A 12,693-nucleotide genomic window follows, 5' to 3' on the forward strand; every position below is an offset into this window, starting at 1 on the left:
CACACGAACCTGTGCACACACATATGCACATTCTCTGCATGATGATGACATAGCAGTCATAGTTAATGTTGTAGATGTGGAAAGGTAATAGAACAATCTCAATTGTAAACAGTGCTTGTCAACTGTGACATCATTGTTATATGATATGGCTGGCCTTTCAGGCTAACAACATTAGATCTTTGGACAGCCAAGAGCAGAATCTTAGTCTCTTGCCTGGAGGACAAAGGCTCCTGACGCTGGGCATCTTAGCATCTACTGACCTGTGTTCACTCAGCTGTTTTCAGCACAAACCTCCACTCTGGGTGGAAAGAAATCTTCAAGGAGGAAACGATCTGCTAGCCACTTTCCTTAAGCGCATTCTCTGTCCTGTGTTTGAGGTAGGAAGAGGCTGTTGAAAGAAGTAACAAAGCAGATGTGGGTAAAAAATAGCATTTATACAAAAGAGAGTGTGCATGATTTAAATAAGTAAATCAACATTTTTGTTCCTTCATTTAGACACAAAAATGGGTCATTATACATACTTTCTTCAAAGTGTTTCCAATCATGATTCGCTCTTTCAATAAGTACCTGTTTTCCTGGTGCTTGTTTTATTCTGTGGTGGTTTGAATGAAAATGGCTTCCACAGGGTCATATGTTCGAATACAGGTTCTTCCTGTTTGGGAAGGATTAGGAGGTGTGTGGCTTTACTGGAGATGTGTCACTGGGAACAGGTTTTGAGGTTGCTCTCTCTGCCTCCTGCTTGTGGTCTGAGATGTATGTTCTCAGCTGTTCCTGTTTCCACCATTATGGACTCTAACCAATTTGGAAACATAGCCAAATTAAAGTCTTTCGTTTATAAGTTGCCTTTGTCATTGTTGTTTATCAAATAGGAAAATAACTAAGATAATTCATCATCCTTATTTTATCTTTTAAAACTAACATCATTACTGAACCATTTCTTGAACATGAGGCATAGCCTTTTTTATTTGGATGTCCCTTATTATTTTCCAAGATGGTTCTATTATTTTAACCAAGAATACTGAGACTATTTGTTTTGAAATTAGACAGCATTAAATATAGTACCTGGAGGAATTATGCGATAACTACTTTTTTTCTTTTTCAGTTTCCTTCAAACACATCAGAGATCTGTTGCATTATTAGGGCATCACCAGGAATGAGACAGATGAAAAATAAGGATGCTGCTGTGAAAAAGAGATGCTCTCTTCCTAAAGATGTTCCTCTAGGTATGAATTTAGCATAGTTTCCTCATCATATAAAATGTGGGGTTTTTTATGATAAATGGTTTGTGTATATGGGAAACTCACTTGTAACTTGTATTCTCAAGTTTTTGTATAAAATGGAAAGATAAAATTATAAGAGCCTGGACAGATCTTATAATCTGAGTAAAACCACTTTTGAAGATACATATTTCAACTTATGAAAAATTACCTTATGATGACCTAAATGTATTTATCTAGGCTGTTTCTTCTTTAATAATTTGAATTTTTACTGTTTGAGCTTTATTTTAGTTGTATTCTTTTTAAAGACGTAGGGTTTTTTTTTTTTCTAGTTTTTATTCATTGGTTGAGCACTTCCGTGTGAGGCACTGTGCTAAGAATACATCTGAACATCTCAGTTCCTCACCATTATTACAGTAGATAGAATGGGTGCTGTTGTTACACATTTATACACTTAAAGAGTAGGAGATTTTAAATGATAGATGTTACCACATGGCTGTGGAGAATTCAAAGCTTCTAACATCAAAATAAGCATTTTTTCTAATTCCTTAATGGAGTTGAAGAACCTCTCATGAATGAGTGGCTGGTGAAACAAGTGTATGCGTGTGTATGGATAGATAGATAGATAGATAGATAGCCAGCCATGCCCATTGTTAACTCCTGATTTTTGTCCTCATTTCTTCCATGGTGTCTGCTTTGATTGTGTTTTAAATTCATGGAAATTTCTCTTTTTAAATAACTATCTAGTTACGTAAGTTAATATTACTCATTTTATACCTAATAATTATATTACTGAGGGTTTCCCAGAGTAACAGAGCAAGTATCAGTAGATATCTGTTTCTCCATACACACCCACAAACACTCACACACTGTTTAATATTTCTGGGAGATGTCCTTTTTAGAGAGTATAGAGGAGGAGGGATAAAGAACTTTTCCAATGTCTCTTGTGCTCAAATATATTAATACATATGTTATAGATAGACAGACAGACAGATAGGTGATAGATAGATGTGTTTTATATGAGAGGAGACTTAATACAGGACTTGGTCAAATGATTATGGAAGCTTCCAAGCTCAGTGGCATGCCATCCACCTGCTGGAGATCCACCTGCTGGAGAACCAGGCATGCCAGTAGCATACTTAGTCAAAACCCAAAGATTTGGCAACAAGGAGCCAGTGGTGCCACTCTCAGCTAAGAAGAGCCAGGAGCAGTAACCATGAATGTTCAAAGCTACTGTGTCTTGGAATTTCTTCTACCGAACAAATGAATCCATTACTTTTTAATTCAGCTTCACTCAAGTTCTCAGGACAGAGGCAAAATATAGCCAGATTTTTTTTGGGGCGGGGGGGAGTCAGAATGTAGTGCACACAGCCTGTAACCTAGTTCCGAGAAGAGCTGGTTCCCTTCTGAGCCTTTATGAACTGGATTGTTGATGTCTACATTTCTTTCCACGCTGGAGTTTTCTGAGCTCCTGCTAGAGTGGCCAGTTAATCTCTGCTTACATGTTCTAGGTCTTTAATCTGCAGCTCTAGGTTCTGCTACGTTCCCCCCACGGAACAGTCCCAAAATGCCTAAGAACTGCGCAGTCACATTTATCACAGCAGTGACCTCACTCCTGGTACCAACTTCCCTGTATTAATTACTTTTCTTATTGTGACCAAAAACCTGACAAGAAGCAGCTTAAAGAGGAGTTTGTTTTGGGTTGTGGTTTAAGAAGAAATACAGCCAGCCATGGTGCAGAAAGCATGGTGGCAAGATTGTGAGGTAGCTGGTCACAGTATATCTGATGTTAGGTAGCAGAAAGTGGGCAGGATGCAAGCCGGAGCTAGACAGCCTCAAGTTTTGCCCCTAGTGACCCAGTTCCTCCATGAAAGTTCCATTTCTTGTAGGTTCTGCAGGTTTCTAAAATAGCACTACGAGCTAGGGACCAGGCATTCAATTATAGGAACCCATGAGGGACACATTACCTCCAAACTGTGACACCGTGACACCACTGTCACTTTGTAAAGTAGTCCATAAAGTTCTGTGCAGCTGCTTTGGCAGAAGTGGTGTGTGTAGAAAAGGCATAGCCACACCCACAGTGTTTACCTTGTAAGGGCAAACACTGCCTTTGCATGATGAAAGTTGTTTAGTGTAATCATTCTGCGCCTACATTGCTGACTGAACACTTCAAGATGCACTGCTATAGCAGTGCCAGCTAGGTCTGTGTTGATGAGCCCATGCTCCCTGCTACATCACTACTTTATGTACAAGGACAGAGAGGATCCAAATCAGCTTCTTTCCTTTTTCTCCAGCCTTCTTGTGAAAGAGATTGCTAGGAAACTCCACAAGCATTGGCTACCTTTTTTTTTTTTTTTTCAAGACAGCGTTCAAGACAGGTGTAGCCTTGGCTGTCCTGGACTTCCTTTGTAGACCAGGCTGGCCTCAAACTTACTTCAGTCCTCTGCCTCTGCCTCCCAAGTGCTGGAATTAAAGGTGTGTGCCACCACACCAGGCCAGCATTGGCTATCTTATGAATCATTAAGACTCCTCCTCTGTTGAGGTCACTATTTGGTGTATATTTGTATGTCATAGGAATATTTTCTTGGTTTTTGCCCATGTAGAGAGCTCTTCTCAAATGCCCTTCTCTTCTGTTTTTCCAATATCATTTCTTCTGAGTCCCAACAATCCATGCAAAGCATTCGTTACCACCTGTGAATTGGTATGCATCCAACATCTGAGCGTTCCTCCTTCCAGCAAAGCAAACAGCCAGGTACACTACTCAAAGTCCTGCCCCCAGGGAAGGAGATTTCTCTTCACTTTTTTTTTTCTGAGATGTATCAGAAGAGCCAATCACTATGCACCAGATCTGATGATATTTTCCTGGTCAGCCACCTGTAGAGCACTCCTCATGACCCCTAAATGCAGACTGGATGAGCAAAGATAAAAAATAAAGTAGGGCCTGTAGCCCTTGGATCAGCTCTTTGTGCGACCTACTTGTGCCTTTAGTGCATGCTTGAGTGCAATCTTATATGTATCAGTTTCATTTGGCAAAGAAGACCTGATCTTCACTTTGTGGCTTGCTAAGTCATATAAAATACAGTAGTGCTCAGTAACACAGTGGCCCAGTGCTAAGGCCCACTCAAGAATAAATGCTGTTCTTCAGTGTTTAAGTATTTATCCACTGATGATAGCTGAACTTTGAAATCCTGGGGGCCATGCTATTCAACTCTGAGTTCTTGCTGAAAGATCCAGACAACATCTCTATCTGTCAGAGATAGCTGAAGCACCATGGAATCTGCTGGACACTGGAATGCAAGTGTTAGAGCATCTTGCAGTATAGATTGTATCTGTGTGGAGCCTTCCCTTGTTCTGGGTCTCTTGTTAAATTTAGTACATCTTTTAGGTAACTTGGTAAATGAGGTAAAGTAGCACATACAAATAAGATACATGTTGACAGCAAAATCCATAATGGCCCATTAAAGAATATGCCCTTTTTGGTTTTAGGAGGACCCAGATATAACAACTCTGCCTTATATTGGGAGTTATTGCTCATAGCACAGGACCTCTAGGAGTCTGCAGGTAGAAAACCCCTAGCAACCCAACAGTTTCAATTCTAGGAATATGCTCAACAATGATGTCTATGTATGTTCATCAAAAACTATAAACTAGATCCAGGTGTAATGGTACACATATGTAACTCCAGCACTCAGGAGGCGGAGGCAAGTGAGTGGATCTCTATGAGTTCGAAGCCAATTTGCTCTTGATAGCAAGTTTCAGACAGCTAAAGCAGCATGATTTGCCTAAAAAAAAAAAAAAAAAAATAGAATATTCATTGGTCATAGTAATTCCACCCATAATTTAGCCAGATACACATCAATTAAAATAGATAAGTAAACTATAGTATATTCATTCAAGTGCTACAAAGTAATAATAAAACTGTATAGTTAAATGAAACTGTTATGGTGGATCATATTAATAAACCTCACATGAAGTATTCAATATTCTTAAGATGTATTTACTATTATTTACATGTGTGTAGCATAAACCAGGCAAACTAAACTCTAAAGGAATTAGGAGTGGATGCCCCCATTAGAGTAAAGGTATTAAGAAGTTGCTACAGGGCTGGCGAGATGGCTCAGAGGTTAAGAGCACTGCCTGCTCTTCCAAAGGTCCTGAGTTCAATTCCCAGCAACCACATGGTGGCTCACAACCATCTATAATGAGATCTGCTGCCCTCTTCTGGCTCACATGCAGGCCAAATACTGTGTAAATAATAAATAAATAAATAAGTCTTTAAAAAAACAAAAGGATCAAAACAACTTTAAAAAAAAAAAAAAGAAGTTGCTACAGATTTTTCTATGGTGCTGATTACATTATGAAAAATCCTCAAGATGAACATCTGTGTACTTTTTGTTTAAATGTAAGCTAATGAAAACTTTATTAATAAAGTAGAAAAACAATTGACCTTTTTTAGGTCTGTCATATTAGATTATGACATCAGATATTGTCAAAAATTGGGGGTTAAGTAACAAATCCAAACTAAAAATGCCTGGGAGAGTTAATTGTTCACAGTTGGCAGTTTAATTTATAGACCCCTTAATGAACGTTGAGCTGATGCTGCCATCTCCTGGCTTATATCTAGGCTGTTACCCTATGGGCAACCTCTTCATCTAAGTACCCTTAGGACCACTTGCTACTTGTGTCTGCCTTTCGTTTAGTAAAAATAGCAAAGAGCCAAGCTAACTTGTGATCATGTTATTTAGAATATTCAACAGCCTATTCTTAGCATTGGCATTTAAAGTTTTAGCTAGTTTGGCAGTAATCTAATCAGGGCTAGAGTGTAAAGTTCATTCTGATGGTCTAGGACCCTGCTCAGTATGACCAAAAAGGAATTAGCACTGTGTTGCTTAAAGAAAAAACTTGGTTCAAGAAAACAGCAACAGGGGCTGGGGATTTAGCTCAGTGGTAGAGCACTTGCCTAGCAAGCGCAAAGCCCTGGGTTCAGTCCTCAGCTCTGGAAAAGAAAAAGAAAAAGAAAAGAAAACAGCAACAACAAAAATCATGTGATAGGGAAGACAGAGTGGTAAATAGGCTCTGAAGATGGGGTGCACTTCTCAGGGGTGGTCTTCTGGCCACCAGGACAGCTGAAAACCTGATATGTTATAGGTACTAGAAATAAGGCAGAGGAATCTGAACCATGTTTAACTTCCCAGGTGATTATATAAACACTAAAATTTGAGAGTTATGTCCTTTTCTATTTTTCTCATTCTACAGATGATAAAATTATTTCACCAGATTGATACATATTTTGTCCTAGTTTACTAGGATAATTACTGGCCAGATAAGAACCATATCCCTGTACTATGTGCACCTAAAAGAGGATACTTTTCACCTTTAATCATATAACCATATAATCATGAACATAGACAGCCTCCTTCTCTTTCTCTCTTGATGAGAAGCTTGAGATTTTGAATAATGACAGTGGATAGAAATAGCACACAGACCACAAAAAATGAGGTGGAAGCATCCTATGCACGTATCAGAGAGATGGGAATAAAGTTTTTGGATAATGGTACATTCCCATACTCAAATCCTGACATACTAACAAATTCCTTTAAAGTCTATGGATTTTAGTATGTTATCTGTAAAATTGGTTAAATAGTAGTTGTTACCTGAAAGGATTGTGAAGCTTATAGGAAATCTATGTAATTTATCTGGAATGCATAATAATCACTCATTGTTAAGCCTGAGACTATAGCTCAGTATAGAACACTTCCCTGGTGTATGTGGGACCCTGGGTTCAATTCCCAGCACTCCAAAAAGAAATCATCCAGAGTGCAGTAACAATTTGCTTTTAGATGTTTCATTAGTTTCTCAAGTCTAGCTGACATATATCTTTTGAAAATTTTTTTCTTGGTTTTGGTTAAATTGTAAAAAGTCTAAACTATGTGCGTAGTTGCTATATGTGATGATAAATTTGATTGTGCTATCTTATGTAAAGAATAATTTATCAAGTAAGTATATATCAAGTAAGTGACATGCCAACTATGTCATAGACACATTTACCTACTGTAACTACAAAGGGGAAGTATGGCCAGTCAGTGCTTTAGAGGAAAAGAGATCAATGCACTTTGACATCATGAAGAGCTCTCAGGCCTGTTGTTTGGTTGATATTCATGCGTTTATGTAAAGAGAGAGTTCAGTAGTTGGGTGACTCTTTGGGGAAATACTTTTGGAGTCTGAATGTTATATCCTAGACAGTCAGTTTCTGGAGTTGATATAGCTGCCTCCTTCTGTCAGTTAATAATCTGATAGAAGATGCTAGACAGCTAAAACAACTCTGCTAGAGGAATGGATGCGGGATCCTATTAGGGCACACAGGCAGGTAGAACTGCTCTGGTGGATGATCTAAGGCCACGGAGAATCTTGAGTATAAGCCTTCTAGGAGTATCAGTATAAGTGTAAGCATAGAGGCCGAGTGCTCTCTCAAAGGATTGACAGTAGTGCTGCCACCCCTGCAGACTGGACTTTGAGAAAACCTAAGATCGACTTCTATTGGGAGGTAGATGGTAGAGAGCCTCTGCCATCGTGCTCACTTTGTTTGCTTGTTTGAGGCAGGGTTTCTCTGTGTAGCCTTGGCTGTCCTGGACTCCCTTTATGGGCCAGGCTGGCTTCGAACTCACAGAGATCCACCTGCCTCTGCCTCCCGAGTGCTGGGATTAAAGATGTGTGCCACCACACTTGGCTTCTCACATTTTATCTTATTCTGGTCAAAGTTAGTTTTTATTTGATCATTTGGATTTGGAAAGAAGTGAACTGAAAGTAAAAAGGCTGGGTTTGACTTTTGTCAAAGTCCATATGACCAGAGTTGGGAAAATAAAGATCTGTACTAGTATGCTACTCAGAATTGGGTATTATAAATACTGACTCTCAGCTGCCTCTGAAGTCTGGCTTAGAAATTCTGATAACCAGAGTAGCTAACCAGTTGTTTGTATAGGGTAGTAAGAAAAGATGATTGAAGATGATGCCCAAGTCTCTAGTAATTTCAAGTTCCAGAAGTAAGGCATGATGGTTTATGACTGGGAAAATAAAGGGCACGTCCCCAAATGTGCATATGAAATCTGCAAAGGTGATGTGAAGGTGAGGCTGGGAAATTACCCAGAAGCTGGTGAAGGGTGGTGAGTGCACAACATGTCAGGTTAGTGTATCCTACACAAGGAGCCATAGGACACAGGGAAGTTGGCTTTCCCAGCTTAAATGATTTGTGAAGTACTTGGGGATCCTGTTAAGATGCAGCCTTTGCTACAGCCCCTTTGGAGTGGTGTCAAGGGACCCTCAGTTCTAACAGTAAGACTGCTGTTAGATGCTGCTGTTGTTACTGGTCTCTGGAGGGAGCCCCACTTGGAGTAGCAAAGATCTCTGGTTTATAACTTAACTGTACATCACTTTCCTGATCATCTGATATTTGGTAAGCTCATCTGAATCATACTCAAAGATTCTAATTGGCACGAACATGACTGTGATAGCAGGGTTTTTTGAGGTGCAAGAATCAAAATGAAAATGGGACAATAGGAAAATGGTTAAGCTGTTATGTTCATTCTGGATCTCCTGGTGTAAACTCTGAGGGGAAAGCTGCAACAATGTTGCGTGTTGGGAGAGCATGGATTTTACTGCAGCAAAAGGAGGATGTAAAAGACTAGTAAATGAGAAGATGTGACAGCTGCCTAGGCAGTGACTGAGGGAACAAGGACAAAAAGCAGAGGAACAGTGCTCCTCCAGGCTACAAGGAGGGGCTCAGAAAGCCTGCAGGGGTCACCATTACCAGTCGGTGTCAGGCCTCCCTCTGGAATGGTACTAAGCAGGTCTCTTGGTGTCTCCAGAAAGACCTCCCCAGCATTTTCCGGAAGGGGTGGGTGTGATGCAGGCAGGAAGAGCCCTCATCCCTGTGAATTGGTTATTAGTAACTATTGAACACTTGCTTCTGTACAAAATAATGTGTTATGTTTTCTCTAGATATTATAATGAAGACAAACTCCAGAACGTAACAGCTGTGGTTGAAGGTGTGAAGCCCCAGAAGCAGAATGTCTGCCTTGCGTTATGTGAAATTATAAATTCTCTATTGTTTGCTATAAAGTGTGTGGAAATTCTGTTACTGTTCTTGTCATTTGGTCAGTTAAGAAAAGAAGCATTCCCCCATATGCTTCTGAAATGCATGTATTTGTTCTTTAAAATATGAGCCAGTTAGATGTTACTAGAAGACCATGCACTAAAGTGGATGGTTTCTGCTCATAATGAGCTCCCATCAGGGCACTGTATAACTTTCTTTGCTTTTGTCCCCAGATCTGTCCTTTGTATGGATCAAAAGTAGTAAAGTTGTTGAAGTGCTAAAAATGAAAATGATTATATTACAATCTATTTTTAACAGAACTTAATTGAAACCACATGAGTGAGAGACCTAATTCCAGGTCTGACTAAAGGAAACCCTACACTCAAACACTGCTGAAGCAGGAATATATGATGTGTACGGGCAATCATACACTAAGTGTTTAATGTATTACCTCATCTCCTAACCAGCTTCGACACTATCTGCATGACTATGATTATGCTTGGTTTAGTGTTTTCATAGCGTAACTGTGGCATCTGGACACTGCCTGTCCTAAGAAAACAGAAGCCTGTTGTCAGTGAACAGAGTGCAGTTGTGTAACTTGGTGAGATTTTAACCCTGATGCTGTGACTAAAGCTACACGTAAAAGCAAGAACCAAAGTTTCAAAGCTGGCACCAGTAGCAAGGAAAACCATAAAATCTATTTAATCTGAAGTTAAATTACCTATACAATATTTCTTTTTAAATAGAAGTCCTGTGAAAACATTCTTATAAATATTTTTTAAAAGGTCTAAGCCACTAAGAAAGCGATTTTCTTTTCACTCTGGCTTCATCTGGAATATGAAAATGCAGAAGAGAATGTTAATGATGGACGTTGTGACAAATTCAGACCTGTTTTCCACATGAGTTCAACTAAGTCAGCAACTCTTGCAAAGGTTTCCAAAGCAGAAATATGATAAGCAGCAGGAGGATGAAGACCAAGAGAAGGTCTAGTTCCTGCCTTCACAGAGGCTACTCCAAGGAAAAGAGTGCATTACTTTGTATTTTCCGATCAGATGGTACGTTCCTTTGAGAAACAGTGATGCCTGACTTGTGGATTGGGAGTGGTGGGATTAGAGGACATATATATTGGACTGTTTTGTATTGCTAATAAGGAAAATATAGTTAGCTCTGGAGGTTAGTCCTCTACCAGGTTAGACAGTTTAGAAGTGGTGGATGCTAGGATTAGGAGACAGTATAGTATGAGTCCAGGATTTCCCATTTTCTGGAAAAGCACAGGGAAAGGTGAGAGGGAGGAGCACATTGGAACTGACATTCAAGGTTTTGGAGTGGAGGACATGACCTTCAGTATGCGTTGTTTATTTGTTTGTTCTTTGAGACAGGGTCTCTCTGTGTAGCCTTGGCTGTCCTGGATTCACTTTGTAGACCAGGCTAGCCTTGAACTCACAGCAATCCGACTGCCTCTGCCTCCCGAGTGCTGAGATTAAAGACCTGTGCCACCACGCCCGGTTGACCTTCAGTATGCTTAAGAAGAGGGAAACAGATGGACCTGTGGCTGGCAGTCATGTGAAGTCCAAAGAGGATTCTTGTTTTTACATCCTAGGACAAGAGTAGATGCTTAACCTTGGACCTGTGGGCATGCCTTAGTCTTTTATTAACCCTCCCTGAAAGAATATGAAAAAGGAGTTAATTTCTTTCCAGAAAGAGAAGGTCCCCAGCATTTTCATCCAGTGTCCTATTAATTTTATAATGACTTGCCAAATGCAGGATTATACCTGTAATCCCAGCTACAGGATTGTATACCAGGTATAAAGATTGAGAATTCTGGATTAGCCTAAGCAATTTAGCAAGACCTTGTCTCAAAAGAAACATTTTTAAAGGGCTAGTGATGGATGTAGCTCAGCGGCAGAGTGCTTGCCTAAAAAATGAAAGGTCCCAGGTTCTATCCCTAGCACTGAAAGGATCTGGGCCATTTTACCTCATCCTATAACTAATTAAACTACATTTCATTCATTTAAAATATATTCAAATTTTACCTCATATATAATCATCTCAATAATAATAGATGGCTCAGCAGTTAAAAGCACTCCCTGCTCTTCTAGAAGACCAGAGTTTAGTACCCAGCATCCATGTCAGACAGCACCAGAGGACCTGATACACTCTCTGGCCTCCATAGGCACCCGTACATATATGGTTCACACACACGCACACGCACACGCACACGCACACACACACACTTAAAATTCAAAAATCTAGTTAACTGGAGTGGGTGAAACTGAGTGGTAGTTTGTTGATTCCTATTGTGTGTTTTTACAGTGTAAAGGGTGTGATGGCCAGACTCCAGATAAAGTTATTTTCAGCTTCTCTATTAAGTTTTGTCTTCTAGCGTAGACTTAGAAATGCTAAGTCCTCTTGCATCTTAAAACTGTCTTTAATGGTCTTCTAGCTGACCCATCTTGCTGTTGGATTAAATACCAGAGCATTTTCTTGGCATGATCTAATGTAGATTTTTATCTTGGAAAGGGAAGGATGTTTCTATGTTTCTAGTAGTTTCTCAAAGCCATTGAATGGAGCCATGAGGTTCTAGATCCCTAGCATATGTGTTTGAGATTAGAGTTTTGTTATGTAGCCCAGTCTGGCCTGAAGCTTGCTATGTAATTCAAGATACTCCTGAACTGGAATTCATGCCTCTGCCTGAGTGTTGCTACCATGCCTGCTGTCTACTTCTCTCTCTCTCTCTCTCTCTCTCTCTCTCTCTCTCTCTCTCTCTCTCTCTCTCTCTCTCTCATCTCTCTCCTGCCTCAACATTCCAAGTGCTGTATTACTGGCAAGTATCACACACCTCTCCATCTGAACTATTTTTTTTATGTGTATGTGTATGTAATGGGTGGGTGGGTATATGTGTGTTCACATATGTATTGGCGTGTATGTATGTATAAATAGATAGATAGCAGACAGACAGATAAATAGATAGATAGACAGACAAACAGATAGATATGTATAGGGCTCATGAAGGTCAACATTGGGTGTCTTCCTCAATCATCTCTCACTTTATTTCTTGAGATGGGGTTTCTCAGTTGAATCCAGAGCTTGCCAGTCAGCTAATCTAGCAGGCCAGCTTGTCCCAGAGAGCCCTTGTCTCTGCCTCCTGAGTTCTGGGATTACAGGTGGCCATCATGCCACCTATCTTTTACATGGGTTATGGGATTACAACCTCCATTCATCCCCCTTGACCAGCAAATGTGTTCTCCAGTGAGTCATCTCTCCAGCCCAAAAGTTTTTCTCTTTGCATTTTCCTCCAGTACTGGATATTAAAGTTATGGCCTCATGTGTGCCGGCGTGTGCTAGATCACTGATCTATAGACCCTGCCCTTCCAGCAGCATTTTCTT

The 12,693-nt window shown here is 40.0% G+C and overlaps 1 protein-coding gene across 1 annotated transcript in view; it reads left to right on the forward strand.

The window, feature by feature from the left end:
• The window catches only part of Meikin (meiotic kinetochore factor), a 48,692-nt gene extending 39,448 nt beyond the window's left edge, over nt 1-9,244 (forward strand). The window contains exons 14-15 of the mRNA XM_051168172.1: nt 1,103-1,223; nt 9,213-9,244. Coding sequence (XP_051024129.1) covers nt 1,103-1,223; nt 9,213-9,244 — 153 coding nt within the window. The remainder of the gene's footprint in view (nt 1-1,102; nt 1,224-9,212) is intronic.
• The last annotated feature ends 3,449 nt before the right edge of the window (nt 9,245-12,693 follow it).

Source organism: Acomys russatus, chromosome 25 (genome assembly GCF_903995435.1).
Source record: "Acomys russatus chromosome 25, mAcoRus1.1, whole genome shotgun sequence".
Taxonomy (NCBI): domain Eukaryota; kingdom Metazoa; phylum Chordata; class Mammalia; order Rodentia; family Muridae; genus Acomys; species Acomys russatus.